At 45.4% G+C, this 17058-nt stretch overlaps 1 protein-coding gene across 1 annotated transcript in view; it reads left to right on the top strand.

Moving 5' to 3' along the window:
- The window catches only part of snapc4 (small nuclear RNA activating complex, polypeptide 4), a 34483-nt gene extending 17512 nt beyond the window's left edge, over positions 1–16971 (top strand). Inside the window, exons 11-20 of the mRNA XM_061893806.1 lie at positions 7578–7650; positions 7722–7886; positions 7983–8133; positions 8203–8309; positions 8377–8471; positions 8608–8702; positions 10708–10811; positions 14126–15379; positions 15449–16630; positions 16699–16971. Of these exons, the coding sequence (XP_061749790.1) occupies positions 7578–7650; positions 7722–7886; positions 7983–8133; positions 8203–8309; positions 8377–8471; positions 8608–8702; positions 10708–10811; positions 14126–15379; positions 15449–16630; positions 16699–16809 (3337 nt within the window). The 3' untranslated portion in view covers positions 16810–16971. The remainder of the gene's footprint in view (positions 1–7577; positions 7651–7721; positions 7887–7982; positions 8134–8202; positions 8310–8376; positions 8472–8607; positions 8703–10707; positions 10812–14125; positions 15380–15448; positions 16631–16698) is intronic.
- The last annotated feature ends 87 nt before the right edge of the window (positions 16972–17058 follow it).

Here is a 17058-nt window from a genome sequence, read left to right as displayed (position 1 = left end):
TTAGAAGTACTCCCCCTCTGGTCACCTTATGAAATAACAAGTGTGTGTAAAAATTAGATGTACTCCCCCCCTGGTCAACATATGAAATAACAAAAGTGTGTAAAAATTAGATGTACTCCCCTTCTGGTCAACATGTAAAATGACAAATGTATGGAAGAAATTAGAAGTGCTCCCCCTTTGGTCAACATATGAAATAACAAGTGTGTGTAAAAATTAGATGTGCTCCCTCTCTGGAAAACATGAAATAACAAGTGAGTGTAAAAATTTAGAAGTGCTCCCCCCCTGGTCAACATAGGAAATAACAAAAGTGTGTAAAAATTAGAAGTGCTCCCCCTCTGGTCAACATATGAAATAACAAATGTATGGAAGAAATTAGAAGTGCTCCCCCTCTGGTCAACATATGAAATAACAAATGTATGGAAGAAATTAGAAGTGCTCCCCCTCTGGTCAACATATGAAATAACAAGTGTGTGTAAAAATTAGATGTACTCCCTCTCTGGTCAACACATAAAATAACAAATGTATCGAAGAAATTAGAAGTGCTCCCCCTCTGGTCAACATATGAAATAACAAGTGTGTGTAAAAATTAAAAGTGCTCCCTCCCTGGAAAACGTGAAATAACAAGTGAGTGTAAAAATTTAGAAGTTCACACCTTCTGGTCAACATATGAAATAACAAAAGTGTGTAAAAATTAGATGTACTCCCCTTCTGGTCAACATATAAAATTACAAATGTATGGAAGAAATTAGAAGTGCTCCCCCTTTGGTCAACATATGAAATAACAAGTGTGTGTAAAAATTAGAAGTGCACCCCTTCTGGTCAACATATGAAATGACAAGTGTGTGTAAAAAATTAGAAGTGCTCCCCTCTGGCCAACGTATGAAATAACAAGTGTGTGTAAAACTTAAAAGTGCTCCCTCCCTGGAAAACATGAAATAACAAGTGAGTGTAAAAAATTAGAAGTGCTCCCCTCTGGCCAACATATGAAATAACAAAAGTGTGTAAAAATTAGAAGTGCTCCCCCTCTGGTCAACATAAAAAATAACAAATGTATGGAAGAAATTAGAAGTGCTCCCCCTCTGGTCAACATATGAAATAACAAGTGTGTGTAAAAATTAAAAGTGCTCCCTCCCTGGAAAACGTGAAATAACAAATGAGTGTAAAAATTTAGAAGTGCTCCCCTCTGGCCAACATATGAAATGACAAGTGTGTGTAAAAATTAAAAGTGCTCCCTCTCTGAAAAACATGAAATAAAAAGTGTGTGTAAAAAATTAGAAGTTCACACCTTCTGGTCAACATATGAAATAACAAAAGTGTGTAAAAATTAGATGTACTCCTCTTCTGGTCAACATATAAAATGACAAATGTATGGAAGAAATTAGAAGTGCTCCCCCTTTGGTCAACATATGAAATAACAAGTCTGTGTAAAAATTAGATGTGCTCCCTCTCTGGAAAACATGAAATAACAAGTGAGTGTAAACATTTAGAAGTGCTCCCCCCCTGGTCAACATATGAAATAAAAAAAGTGTGTAAAAATTAGAAGTGCCCCCCCTCTGGTCAGCATATGAAATAACAAATGTAAGGAAGAAATTAGAAGTGCTCCCCCTCTGGTCAACATATGAAATAACAAGTGTGTGTAAAAATTAGATGTACTCCCTCTCTGGTCAACATATAAAATGACAAATATATGGAAGAAATTATAAGTGCTCCCCCTCTGGTCAACATATGAAATAACAAGTGTGTGTAAAAATTAGAAGTGCACCCCTTCTGGTCAACATATGAAATGACAAGTGTGTGTAAAAAATTAGAAGTGCTCCCCTCTGGCCAACGTATGAAATAACAAGTGTGTGTAAAACTTAAAAGTGCTCCCTCCCTGGAAAACATGAAATAACAAGTGAGTGTAAAAATTTAGAAGCGCTCCCCTCTGGCCAACATATGAAATGACAAGTGTGTGTAAAAATTAAAATTGCTCCCTCTCTGAAAAACATGAAATAACAAGTGAGTTTAAAAAATTAGAAGTGCTCCCCCCCTGGTCAACATATGAAATAACAAGTGTGTGTAAAAATTAGATGTGCTCCCTCTCTGGAAAACATGAAATAACAAGTGAGTGTAAAAAATTAGAAGTGCACACCTTCTGGTCAACGTATGAAATAACACAAGTGTGTAAAAATTAGAGTCGAGCGGGTCTAACATGATACTGTGAAAGTTCAATCCATAATGGATCCAACACAGTCGCGAAAGTCCAGTCAGAAGTGGATCCAACACAGCAGCGAGAGTCCCGTTCACAGCGGAGCCAGCAGGAAACCATCCCAAGCGGAGGCGGATCAGCAGCGCAGAGATGTCCCCAGCCGATACACAGGCGAGCGGTACATGGCCACCGGATCGGACCGGACCCCCTCTACAAGGGAAAGTGGGACATAGGAGAAAAAGAAAAGAAACGGCAGATCAACTGGTCTAAAAAGGGAGTCTATTTAAAGGCTAGAGTATACAGATGAGTTTTGAGGTGAGACTTAAATGCTTCTACTGAGGTGGCATCTCGAACTTTTACCGGGAGGGCATTCCAGAGTACTGGAGCCCGAAATGAAAACGCTCTATAGCCCGCAGACTTTTTTTGGGCTTTGGGAATCACTAATAAGCCGGAGTCCTTTGAAGGCAGATTTCTTGCCGGGACATATGGTACAATACAATCGGCATGATAGGACGGAGCTAGACCGTGTAGTATTTTATACGTAAGTAGTAAAACCTTAAAGTCACATCTTAAGTGCAAAGGAAGCCAGTGCTGGTGAGCCAGTATAGGTATATATGTATGTATATATGTATATAAAGGTATATACAGTACAGATATATATGTATGTATATATGTATATAAAGGTATATACAGTATAGGTATATATGTATGTATATATGTATATAAAGGTATATACAGTATAGGTATATATGTATGTATATAAAGGTATATACAGTATAGGTATATATGTATGTATATAAAGGTATATACAGTATAGGTATATATGTATATAAAGGTATATACAGTATAGGTATATATGTATGTATATATGTATATAAAGGTATATACAGTATAGGTATATATGTATGTATATAAAGGTATATACAGTATAGGTATATATGTATGTATATATGTATATAAAGGTATATACAGTATATATGTATGTATATATGTATATAAAGGTATATACAGTACAGGCGTAATGTGATCAAACTTTCTATTTCTTGTCAAAAGTCTAGCAGCCACATTTTGTACCAACTGTAATCTTTTAATGCTAGACATGGGGAGACCCGAAAATAATACGTTACAGTAGTCGAGGCGAGACGTAACAAACGCATGGATAATGATCTCAGCGTCTTTAGTGGACAAAATGAAGCAAATTTTTGCGATATTACGGAGATGAAAGAAGGCCGTTTTAGTAACGCTTTTAATGTGTGCCTCAAAGGAGAGAGTTGGGTGGAAGATAATACCCAGATTCTTTACCGAGTCACCTTGTTTAATTGTTTGGTTGTCAAAAGTTAGAGTTGTATTATTAAATAGAGGTCGGTGTCTAGCAGGACCGATAATCAGCATTTCCGTTTTTTTGGCGTTGAGTTGCCAAAAGTTAGCGGACATCCATTGTTTAATTTCATGAAGACACGCCTCCAGCTGACTACAATCCGGCGTGTTGGTCAGCTTTAGGGGCATGTAGAGTTGGGTGTCATCAGCATAACAGTGAAAGCTAATGTTCCCCTTTAATATTTCATCATTGATATATAAACTATCAGACTGCGTGGTGGCTAGTAGCGGCTTTCAGTAGGCTTTTAAAAAAAACAATTAAAAACAATATATAAAATATTAAATGAAATAAAAGCAGTCTTTTTCTCACGTGTTGACTTTTTTCTTATAAAACTGGGAACAATTCCTCATATTCTTTCCGTTTCGGTAATATTGCAATATTTTCTTGTAAAATTATTTCTTTTTTCATGTAAAACGACTTTGTAATGCAAACATTATTAGTGATTCCTAGAGCCCAAAAAAAGTCTGCGGGCTATAGAGCGTTTTCCGTTCGGGCTCCAGTACTCTGGAATGCCCTCCCGGTAACAGTTCGAGATGCTACCTCAGTAGAAGCATTTAAGTCTCATCTTAAAACTCATCTGTATACTCTAGCCTTTAAATAGACCTCCTTTTTAGACCAGTTGATCTGCCGCTTCTTTTCTTTCTCCTATGTCCCCCCCCCCCTTGTGGAGGGGGTCCGGTCCGATAACCATGGATGAAGTACTGACTGTCCAGAGTCGAGACCGAGGATGGAAGTGAAGTGAAGTGAATGATATTTATATAGCGCTTTTCTCAAGTGACTCAAAGCGCTTTACATAGTGAAACCCAATATCTAAGTTACATTTAAACCAGTGTGGGTGGCACTGGGAGCAGGTGGGTAAAGTGTCTTGCCCAAGGACACAACGGCAGTAACTAGGATGGCACAAGCGGGAATCGAACCTGCAACCCTCAAGTTGCTGACACGGCCACTCTACCAACCGAGCTATACCGATGGACCGCTCGTCGGGACCCAGGATGGACCGCTCGCCTGTATCGGTTGGGGACATCTCTACGCTGCTGATCCGCTTGAGATGGTTTCCTGTGGACGGGACTCTCGCTGCTGTCTTGGAGCCACTATGGATTGAACTTTCACAGTATCATGTTAGACCCGCTTGACATCCATTGCTTTCGGTCCCCTAGAGGGGGGGGTTGCCCACATCTGAGGTCCTCTCCAAGGTTTCTCATAGTCAGCATTGTCACTGGCGTCCCACTGGATGTGAATTCTCCCTGCCCACTGGGTGTGAGTTTTCCTTGCCCTTTTGTGGGTTCTTCCGAGGATGTTGTAGTCGTAATGATTTGTGCAGTCCTTTGAGACATTTGTGATTTGGGGCTATATAAATAAACATTGATTGATTGATTGATTGATTGATTGATTGATTGATTTCCAAGCAGGAAGGCATGTCTTTGTTAAGCATTTAAGCCTCACCTTAAAACTCATCTGTATACTTTGGCCTTTAAATAGACCTCCTTTTTAGACCAGTTGATCTGCCGCTTCTTTTCTTTCTCCTATGTCCCCCCCTCCCTTGTGGAGGGGGTCCGGTCCGATGACCAAGGATGAAGTACTGGCTGTCCAGAGTCGAGACCCAGGATGGACCGCTCCTCGGGACGCAGGATGGACCGCTCGCCTGTATCGGTTGGGGACATCTCTACGCTGCTGATCCGCTTGAGATGGTTTCCTGTGGACGGGACTCTCGCTGCTATCTTGGAGCCACTATGGATTGAACTTTCACAGTATCATGTTAGACCCGCTCGACATCCATTGCTTTCGGTCCCCTAGAGGGGGGGGGGGGGTTGCCCACATCTGAGGTCCTCTCCAAGGTTTCTCATAGTCAGCATTGTCACTGGCGTCCCACTGGATGTGAATTCTCCCTGCCCACTGGGTGTGAGTTTTCCTTGCCCTTTTGTGGGTTCTTCCGAGGATGTTGTAGTCGTAATGATTTGTGCAGTCCTTTGAGACATTTGTGATTTGGGGCTACATAAATAAACATTGATTGATTGATTGATTGATTGATTGATTTCCAAGCAGGAAGGCATGTCTTTGTTAAGCATTTAAGCCTCACCTTAAAACTCATCTGTATACTTTGGCCTTTAAATAGACCTCCTTTTTAGACCAGTTGATCTGCCGCTTCTTTTCTTTCTCCTATGTCCCCCCCTCCCTTGTGGAGGGGGTCCAGTCCGATGACCAAGGATGAAGTACTGGCTGTCCAGAGTCGAGACCCAGGATGGACCGCTCCTCGGGACCCAGGATGGACCGCTCGCCTGTATCGGTTGGGGACATCTCTACGCTGCTGATCCGCTTGAGATGGTTTCCTGTGGACGGGACTCTCGCTGCTGTGTTGGAGCCACTATGGATTGAACTTTCACAGTATCATGTTAGACCCGCTTGACATCCATTGCTTTCGGTCCCCTAGAGGGGGGGGGGGTTGCCCACATCTGAGGTCCTCTCCAAGGTTTCTCATAGTCAGCATTGTCACTGGCGTCCCACTGGATGTGAATTCTCCCTGCCCACTGGGTGTGAGTTTTCCTTGCCCTTTTGTGGGTTCTTCCGAGGATGTTGTAGTCGTAATGATTTGTGCAGTCCTTTGAGACATTTGTGATTTGGGGCTATATAAATAAACATTGATTGATTGATTGATTGATTGATTGATTTCCAAGCAGGAAGGCATGTCTTTGTTAAGCATTTAAGCCTCACCTTAAAACTCATCTGTATACTTTGGCCTTTAAATAGACCTCCTTTTTAGACCAGTTGATCTGCTGCTTCTTTTCTTTCTCCTATGTCCCCCCCTCCCTTGTGGAGGGGGTCCGGTCCGATAACCATGGATGAAGTACTGGCTGTCCAGAGACGAGACCCAGGATGGACCGCTCGTCGGGACCCAGGATGGACCGCTCGCCTGTATCGGTTGGGGACATCTCTACGCTGCTGATCCGCTTGAGATGGTTTCCTGTGGACGGGACTCTCGCTGCTGTCTTGGATCCGCTTTGAACTGAACTCTCGCGGCTGTGTTGGAGCCACTATGGATTGAACTTTCACAGTATCATGTTAGACCCGCTCGACATCCATTGCTTTTGGTCCCCTAGAGGGGGGGGGGGGGGGGGTTGCCCACATCTGAGGTCCTCTCCAAGGTTTCTCATAGTCAGCATTGTCACTGGCGTCCCACTGGATGTGAATTCTCCCTGCCCACTGGGTGTGAGTTTTCCTTGCCCTTTTGTGGGTTCTTCCGAGGATGTTGTAGTCGTAATGATTTGTGCAGTCCTTTGAGACATTTGTGATTTGGGGCTATATAAATAAACATTGATTGATTGATTGATTGATTGATTGATTTCCAAGCAGGAAGGCATGTCTTTGTTAAGCATTTAAGCCTCACCTTAAAACTCATCTGTATACTTTGGCCTTTAAATAGACCTCCTTTTTAGACCAGTTGATCTGCCGCTTCTTTTCTTTTTTCTCCTATGTCCCCCCCTCCCTTGTGGAGGGGGTCCAGTCCGATGACCATGGATGAAGTACTGGCTGTCCAGAGTCGAGACCCAGGATGGACCGCTCCTCGGGACGCAGGATGGACCGCTCGCCTGTATCGGTTGGGGACATCTCTACGCTGCTGATCCGCTTGAGATGGTTTCCTGTGGACGGGACTCTCGCTGCTGTCTTGGATCCGCTTTGAACTGAACTCTCGCGGCTGTGTTGGAGCCACTATGGATTGAACTTTCACAGTATCATGTTAGACCCGCTCCACATCCATTGCTTTCGGCCTCCTAGAGGGGGGGGGTTGCCCACATCTGAGGTCCTCTCCAAGGTTTCTCATTGTCACTGGCGTCCCACTGGATGTGAATTCTCCCTGCCCACTGGGTGTGAGTTTTCCTTGCCCTTTTGTGGGTTCTTCCGAGGATGTTGTAGTCGTAATGATTTGTGCAGTCCTTTGAGACATTTGTGATTTGGGGCTATATAAATAAACATTGATTGATTGATTGATTGTGATGCTGTGCTGTGATTGGTCAGAGCGAAGAAGAAGGAGACGCTGATCGGAGATCAGTTTGAGGACCACGACTGGCAGAAGATCGCCAACGTTGACGTGAGTGTCAGTCAGTCGGAGCTGCCGCCAGAGGTTGTCTATTGTTGTTGAGACGCTCTCCTCCCGCTCAGTTCGAAGGACAGAGAGAGGCGGACGACGTCCGTCTTTTCTGGCAGAACTTCCTCCACCCGGCCGTCAACAAGAGCCGCTGGAGCGCGGAGGAAGTCCAGAAGCTGAAGGAGATCAGTGGGAGACACCAGGAGAGACACTGGGACCTCATAGCCGAGGAGCTGGGGGTGAGCGTCCTGGTCCAGGTCCTGGTCCTGGTCCTGGTCCTGGTGGGATCTTCCCATCTTCCGCGCGCGCTCACTGTGTCTTCTTTGGGCCGCCAGACGGGTCGCACCGCCTTCATGTGCCTTCAGACCTACCAGAGGTTCATCTCAGACTCGCTCAAGCGCAAGAAGTGGACCGAGAGCGAAGACGAGAGGTTACGGGAACTGGTGGACAAGATGAGGATCGGGAACTTCATCCCGTACACGCAGAGTAAAGACGCCGTCCGGTCGCCCCGCGCCCCCGCACGCACCTCTGACCCCGCCTCTTCCCGCTCCTCAGTCAGTTACTTCATGGAGGGCCGAGACACGCCGCAGCTCATCTACCGGTGGAGCCAGGTTCTGGACCCCACTCTGAAGAAAGGGACCTGGACCCCGGAGGAAGACGAGGTGAGTCGGGGTGAAGGTTTGAACCCTGCGCTGATGTTCCTCCTTCAACTCCCGCACTCCTGCACAGATGTTGCTGAGGGCCGTGAAACGCCACGGAGAGAAGAACTGGTGGAAGATCCGCTTGGAGGTTCCTGGACGGACCGACGGGGCCTGCAGGGACCGGTGAGGGAGACCAGGACCAGGATGTGTCCTTCCAGGATGTGATGGATGTACCCCGCTTGTGTGTGTGTGTGTGTGTGTGTGTGTGTGTGTGTGTGTGTGTGTGTGTGTGTGTGTGTGTGTGCCACGTGCTGGACAGATACTTGGACTGTTTGAAGGAGGGAACCAAGAGAGGTGCTTTTGATGATGACGAGCAGGAACTTCTGATGAAGCTGGTGGACAAACATGGAGTTGGTGAGTCCAAGTCCTGTTCCATGTCTGACATCACACTGACCAACACTTCCTGTACGCTTGTGTGATGATGATGATGCTTGTGTGATGATGTTTGTGATGTTTGTGTGATGATGTTTGTGTGATGTTTGTGTGATGATGGTGCTTGTGTGATGTTTGTGTGATGATGTTTGTGTGATGTTTGTGTGATGATGTTTGTGTGATGTTTGTGTGATGATGGTGCTTGTGTGATGTTTGTGTGATGATGTTTGTGTGATGTTTGTGTGATGATGGTGCTTGTGTGATGTTTGTGTGATGATGTTTGTGTGATGTTTGTGTGATGATGGTGCTTGTGTGATGTTTGTGTGATGATGTTTGTGTGATGTTTGTGTGATGATGGTGCTTGTGTGATGTTTGTGTGATGATGTTTGTGTGATGATGTTTGTGTGATGTTTGTGTGATGATGGTGCTTGTGTGATGTTTGTGTGATGATGATGCTTGTGTGATGATGTTTGTGTGATGATGTTTGTGTGATGATGATTGTGTGATGGTGCTTGTGTGATGATGTTTGTGTGATGATGTTTGTGTGATGATGTTTGTGTGATGATGTTTGTGTGATGATGTTTGTGTGATGATGTTGTGTGATGATGTTTGTGTGATGATGTTGTGTGATGATGTTTGTGTGATGATGTTTGTGTGATGATGTTGTGTGATGATGTTTGTGTGATGATGTTTGTGTGATGGTGCTTGTGTGATGATGTTTGTGTGATGATGTTTGTGTGATGATGTTTGTGTGATGATGTTTGTGTGATGATGTTTGTGTGATGATGATGCGTGTGTGATGATGTTTGTGTGATGATGTTTGTGTGATGATGTTTGTGTGATGATGCTTGTGTGATGATGCTTGTGTGATGATGGTGCTTGTGTGATGATGTTGTGTGATGATGTTGTGTGATGATGTTTGTGTGATGATGTTTGTGTGATGATGTTTGTGTGATGATGCTTGTGTGATGATGTTTGTGTGATCATGTTTGTGTGATGATGCTTGTGTGATGATGCTTGTGTGATGATGGTGCTTGTGTGATGATGTTGTGTAATGATGATTGTGTGATGATGTTTGTGTGATGGTGCTTGTGTGATGATGTTGTGTGATGATGTTTGTGTGATGATGTTTGTGTGATGATGTTGTGTGATGATGTTTGTGTGATGATGATGTTTGTGTGATGATGTTTGTGTGATGATGTTGTGTGATGATGATTGTGTGATGATGTTTGTGTGATGGTGCTTGTGTGATGATGTTGTGTGATGATGTTTGTGTGATGATGATGTTTGTGTGATGATGTTGTGTGATGATGTTGTGTGATGATGTTTGTGTGATGATGATGTTTGTGTGATGATGTTTGTGTGATGATGATGTTTGTGTGATGATGTTTGTGTGATGATGATTGTGTGATGATGTTTGTGTAATGATGATTGTGTGATGATGTTTGTGTGATGATGTTTGTGTGATGATGTTTGTGTAATGATGATTGTGTGATGATGTTTGTGTGATGATGTTTGTGTGATGATGATGTTTGTGTGATGATGATGTTTGTGTGATGATGATTGTGTGATGATGTTTGTGTAATGATGATTGTGTGATGATGTTTGTGTGATGATGTTTGTGTAATGATGTTTGTGTGATGATGCTTGTGTGATGATGCTTGTGTGATGATGATGTTTGTGTGATGATGATTGTGTGATGATGTTTGTGTAATGATGATTGTGTGATGATGTTTGTGTGATGATGTTTGTGTAATGATGTTTGTGTGATGATGCTTGTGTGATGATGCTTGTGTGATGATGATGTTTGTGTGATGATGCTTGTGTGATGATGATGTTTGTGTGATGACAGTTGTGTGATGATGCTTGTGTGATGATGACAGTTGTGTGATGATGTTTGTGTGATGATGATGCTTGTGTGATGATGGTTGTGTTAGAACGGTTGTGTGATGATGATTGTGTAATGATGATGATGTCGCTGCGTCAGGTCGCTGGGCGAAGATCGCTGCTGAGATTCCCAACAGGAACGACGCTCAGTGTCTGAGAGAGTGGAAGAAGACGATGAGACACTTGAGAGCACCTCATTTACAAGTACTCACCATCTTTGTTTTTATCTCCTCAATGCACTATCAACTATCAACTAGATCTTCATCATGTAACACGACTCATCTTAATCATATAACATGACTCGTCTTCTTTATGTAACACAACTCATCATTGTGTAACACGACTCATTCATTGTGTAACAACTCATTGTGTAACACGACTCATCTTAATCGTATAACATGACTTATCTTCTTTATCTAACACAACTCATCATCATGTAACGCGACTCACTTTAATCATATAACATGACTAATCTTAATGTAACACAACTCATTGTGTAACACGACTCATCATAATCGTAAAACATGACTCAGCTTCTTTATGTAACACAACTCATCATCATGTCACATGACTCATCTTAATCGTATAACGAGACTCATTTTTACGTAACAACTCATTGTGTTACATGACTCGTGTAACACGACTCATCTTAATTGTATAACATGACTCATCTTATTGTAACAGCTCTTCATTGTGTAACAACTCATCTTCACCGTGTGACAAAACTCAATTATGTAACAGGACTCATCTTGGTAGATGACTCATCTTCATCGTGTAACACAATTAAGAGTCCTCTTCACGTAACACAACTCATCTTCGTAATGTACACAACTAAGACTTGTCTTCATCATGTAACATGACTCATCTTCATCACGTAACAAAACTCATCTTCATCACGTAACAAGACTCCTCTTCATCACATAACAAGACCTCTTTTCATCACGTAACACAACTCATCTTCATCATGTAACAGGACTCATCATCATGTAACCCGACTCACCATCATGTAACACAACTCATTTTCATCATGTAACAAGACTCATCTTCATCATGTAACAACTCATGTTTGTCATGTAACACGACTCATCTTCATCACGTAACAAAACCCCTCCTCATCACGTAGCAAGACTCTTCATCATGTAACATGACTCATCTGCATTATTTAACAAGACTCATCTTCATCATATAACACGACTCGTCTTCATCACATATCAAGACTCCTCTTCACGTACACAACTCATCTTCGTAATGTACACAACTAAGACTCTTCTTCATCATGTAACACGACTCACCTTCATCACGTAACAAAACTCATCTTCATCACGTAACAAGACTCCTCTTCATCACAAACAAAACCCCTCTTCATCACGTAACACAACTCATGTGTGTCATGTAACACGACTCATCTTCATCACGTAACAAAACCCCTCCTCATCACGTAACAAGACTGTTCATCATGTAACATGACTCATCTGCATTATTTAACAAGACTCATCTAACATCATGTAACACGACTCGTCTTCATCATGTAATATGACTTGTCTTTATCATGTAGCACGACTCATCATGTAACACGATTCATCCTCATCATGTTACATGACTAATATGCATCATTTAACAAGACTCATCTTCATCATGTAACACGACTCGTCTTCATCACATAACAAGACTCCTTTTCATCACGTAACAAGACCCCTCTTCATCATGTAACAAGACTCTTCATCATGTAACACGATTCATTTTCATCATGTAACACAACTCGTTTTCATCATGTAACACGACTCATCATCATGTAACACAACTCATCTTCATCATGTAACACGACTCATCTTCATAATGTACACAACTAAGACTCGTCTTCATCATGTAACACGACTCATCTTCATCACGTAACAAAACTCATCTTCATCACGTAACACGACTCATCTTCATCACGTAACAAAACTCATCATCATGTAACAAGACTCCTCTTCATCACATAACAAGACTCCTCTTCATCACGTAACACAACTCATCTTCATCATGTAACAAGACTCATCATCATGTAACACGACTCACCATCTTGTAACACAACTCATTTTCATCATGTAACAAGACTCATCTTCATCATGTAACACGACTCATCTTCATCACGTAACAAAACCCCTCCTCATCACGTAACAAGACTCTTCATCTGCATTATTTAACAAGACTCATCTTCATCATGTAACACGACTCGTCTTCATCATGTAACGTGACTCGTTTTCATCATGTAACACGACTGGGGCGGCATAGCTCGGTTGGTAGAGTGGCCGTGCCAGCAACTTGAGGGTTGCAGGTTCGATTCCCACTTCCACCATCCTAGTCACTGCCGTTGTGTCCTTGGGCAAGGCACTTTACCCACCTGCTCCCAGTGCCACCCACACTGGTTTAAATGTAACTTTGATATTGGGTTTCACTATGTAAAGCGCATTGAGTCACTCTAGAAAAGCGCTATATAAATATAATTCACTTCACTTCACTCATCATCATCATGTAACACGACTCATCTCCATCATGTAACACGACTCGTCTTCATCATGTAACACGACTCATCTTTGTAATGTAACACAACTAAAACTCTTCTTCATGTCAGACAACTCTTCATCATGTAACACGACTCATCTTCATCATGTAACACGACTCCTCTTCATCATGTAACACGACTCATCTTTGTAGTGTAACACAACTAAGACTCTTCTTCATGTCAGACAACTCCTCTATCATGTAACACGACTCGTCTTCATCATGTAACACGACTCATCTTTGTAATGTAACACAACTAAGACTCTTCTTCATGTCAGACAACTCCTCTTCATCATGTAACACGACTCATCTTTGTAGTGTAACACAACTAAGACTCTTCTTCATGTCAGACAACTCCTCTTCATCATGTAACACGACTCATCTTTGTAATGTAACACAACTAAGACTCTTCTTCATGTCAGACAACTCCTCTTCATCATGTAACACGACTCATCTTTGTAGTGTAACACAACTAAGACTCTTCTTCATGTCAGACAACTCTTCTTTATCATGTAACACGACTCGTCTTCATCATGTAACACGACTCATCTTTGTTGTGTAACACAACTAAGACTCTTCTTCATGTCAGACAACTCCTCTTCGTCATGTAACACGACTCATCTTTGTAATGTAACACAACTAACACACTTCTTCATGTCAGACAACTCCTCTTCATCATGTAACACGACTCATCTTCATCATGTAACACAACTCCTCTTCATCATGTAACACGACTCATCTTCATCATGTAACACAACTCATCTTTGTAATGTAACACAACTCATCTTTGTAATGTAACACAACTAAGACTCTTCTTCATGTCAGACAACTCCTCTTCATCATGTAACACGACTCATCTTCATCATGTAACACAACTCATCTTTGTAATGTAACACAACTAAGACTCTTCTTCATGTAACACGACTCCTCTTCATCATGTAACACGACTCATCTTTGTCATGTTGACTTTCCAGCAGAGAAAGCAGAATCCGTCAAAGCGCTCCAAAACGACGAAGGTGAACCAGAAGATCAGGAAGCGGCTGTTGAACATCAAGCTGGATGAGACGAGCGAGGAGGAGGAGGAGGAAGAGGAGGAGGAGGAGGAGGTGGAGTACATGGACAGTGATGATGATGATGATGCCAAGGTGAAGTTGAAGGACACAGTGAAAGTCAGAGAGAAGGAGAAGAAGAAGGAGCAGGTGGACTTCTCCATGCTTCCAATGCCTGGATGGATTCCTGAAGAAAAGAATCATCTTCTTTCCGGCTTGCTGGTGGTGACGCTGCAGTCCTCCTCTGACTCCTCCCACCATCGCACGCCAGTCCGCTCCACCGTTGTGGGCAGGTTTGGACGCTCCGTGGTGGTGGGCCCGCCCCCCCGGGAACTGCGGGTGGAGGAGCGACAGAGCAGCGAGGTGATGCTGATGATGTCACACGGGCAGCTGCGGAGTCGACTGACTAAGATGGCGCTTAGGTTCAAGAAGCTTCGCCGCGTGACGGACACGGGCCTGGACTACCAGCTGCAGGCGGCGGTCTCGCCGTGGATCGGGAATGTGCTGATCCCGAGCGAACCCGTAACCACGCTGGCCGACGCCCTGGGAGAGTGCCGCACGGAGACCTCGGTGAGCTCCACCCCTGTCTTCCTGCTGCTCCTCCACGCCATGAACGTGGACGCCGCCGGCTGCCGGGACGTCATCCAGCGGCGAAAGGACAATTTGGTGCCGGTGGCTCCGCCCCCTCAGCCGCCTATGGGGTCTCGCAACCCCAAGACGGTGGCGGGTAAGCTGCAGCTGCTTTGGGCTGCCCGACAAACGCCTCCAGATGTGAAGCCGCCACCGACGCTTCTACTGCAACAGGCTCCGCCCACTCACCCCACGTTTCCTGCCATCCACCTGGTAGCCTCCGTGGCCACGCCCTCCTCTTCTCCAAGCAGCCCTTTTTCCATTCAGCTCATCTCCTCCCCGCCACACCAGGCCTGCCCCTCCTTGGTGACACCGCCTGTAGCTCCGCCCCCGACGGCCACCATGCAGGCTCCTCCCAGCCAAACGGCACTTGAACTGTCCGTCAATCACGACCATGCCAGCATTGTTAAGAGTCGTCGGCCCGCCCCCAAAGCAGCGTCCACAGGTAAGCAAGGGCGGGACACGGAGCGTGTGGGCGGAGCTTCCACGCCTGTCATCCGGGAAGGAAAGCGAGTCCGGAAGTTAAGTCAGAAAGCTATCCAATCACAGGTGAACTTCATGGTCTTTTTGTCCCGCCTCTTCTGTTGACCACTGTTGACTTGTCCTGTCCTTTCTCAGGCGTTGGCCAACGGGAAGAAGAGGAAGGGCGGCGCCATGCCACCCCCCACAAAGGTTCAGGTGTTATCCTCATGGACTCCGAGTCAGCAGGTCCAGCTGGGGCAAGCTCCGCCTCCAAATGTAATTTTGATTGGGCCAAGTGGCCCTCAGCCTATACCTATATGGCCCCGCCCCCCAGGCCTAATCTTACAACCAGCCGGGGGCTCCTCCCCGTTAATCCCCCCCAGACCGCCAAGTGGATCCTTACCCTTGATCCGTCCCAGGCCGCCAGGTGGATCCTTCCCCTTGATCCGTCCCAGGCCGCCAGGTAACTCCTCCCTCTTAAACTCTCCCAGACCACCAGCTAGCTCCTCCCCTTTAATCTCCCCCAGGCCGCAAGGTGGCGCCTTCCCCTTAATATGTCCTAGACTGCCAGGTAGCTCCTCCCCCTTAACCTCTCCCAGGCCGCCAGGTAACTCCTCCCTCTTAAACTCTCCCAGACCGCCAGCTAGCTCCTCCCCTTTAATCCCCCCCAGGCCGCAAGGTGGCGCCTTCCCCTTAATATGTCCTAGACTGCCAGGTAGCTCCTCCCCCTTAACCTCTCCCAGACCGTCAGGTGGCTCCTCCCCCCTCACCTGCCCCCCGGCTCAAAACGTCGGCCTGCCAGCCGGGACCCAGGTGCTGAACCTTGACCCCTCTCTGATCTTCCCGGAGTCCAAGGCGGAGGTTTATGATTGGCTGAGTGGACAGGGGGGCGTGGCGGTTCCTGAACTGGGCGTGGCTCTTCCTTACCTGCCACCCTTCGTCAGCAATCTGAGCACGCTCAGTGTGCTCCTGCGTGCCAAAGCCGCGCTGACCAAGACCGCCAAAAAGCTGTTGAAAAAAGCGCCGCGGGCACAATCACTGACGACCCCACAGGCCACGCCCCCACAGCTGCCAGGAACCACCGATCCCTGTGTGTACGCCGACGAGGAGGCGGAGCTAATGCTGGCAATACGTGAGCTGGTGAAGGAGCGCTTCGGCGGCAACCCCGCCTACCGGATGCTGAGGGCCCGCTTCCTGTCTTGCTTCACCCTCCCGGCCGTCCTGGCGGCCGTGCAGCCCGTCGCCACGGCAACGCCGCCCCCAGGGGCCAGCGAGGACGAGGAAGAGCAGGATGAAGAGGAGGTCGTAAAGACGGCGAACAGAAGTCGGAGAGTTAAGGTGAGTACCGGCGGCCATTTTGAAGGTGTTGAAAGCGGCGGCTCTGATTGCTTCTTGGCGTCCTCCAGGCGTCCGGCGCCTTGTCTCAGGACCAGGGGTCCGGCACCTTGTCTCAGGACCACTCGGGACCTCCGGCCAGTCACTTCTCAGGAGTCAGCGCCACTGTGGGCGTCCAATGAGAAGCTTTGTTCTTTAGCTTCAGCGCGTAAGACTCAAGAGTTCATTTTTCAGACGTGAATTGTGTCCCTGAATGCATCACCACTGTTTGGTTTTATTTTGCTTTCACTGAGTTATTTAAGGAAGCGTTCCTGTCTTTGCAAATAAAGTTTATTGGAAGTTGGCAGCGGACAAGTGAAAACATTCAGGAAATGCAGGCTTGTGGTCGCGTGCCCACAAACCTTCCATTCGGCATCTATTTGTGGAGCAGC

Source organism: Nerophis ophidion, linkage group LG01, assembly GCF_033978795.1.
Source record: "Nerophis ophidion isolate RoL-2023_Sa linkage group LG01, RoL_Noph_v1.0, whole genome shotgun sequence".
NCBI classification, from domain to species: Eukaryota; Metazoa; Chordata; class Actinopteri; order Syngnathiformes; family Syngnathidae; genus Nerophis; species Nerophis ophidion.
Note: the sequence above shows the minus strand (reverse complement) of the source record. Positions and strands in the feature narration are given on the sequence as shown.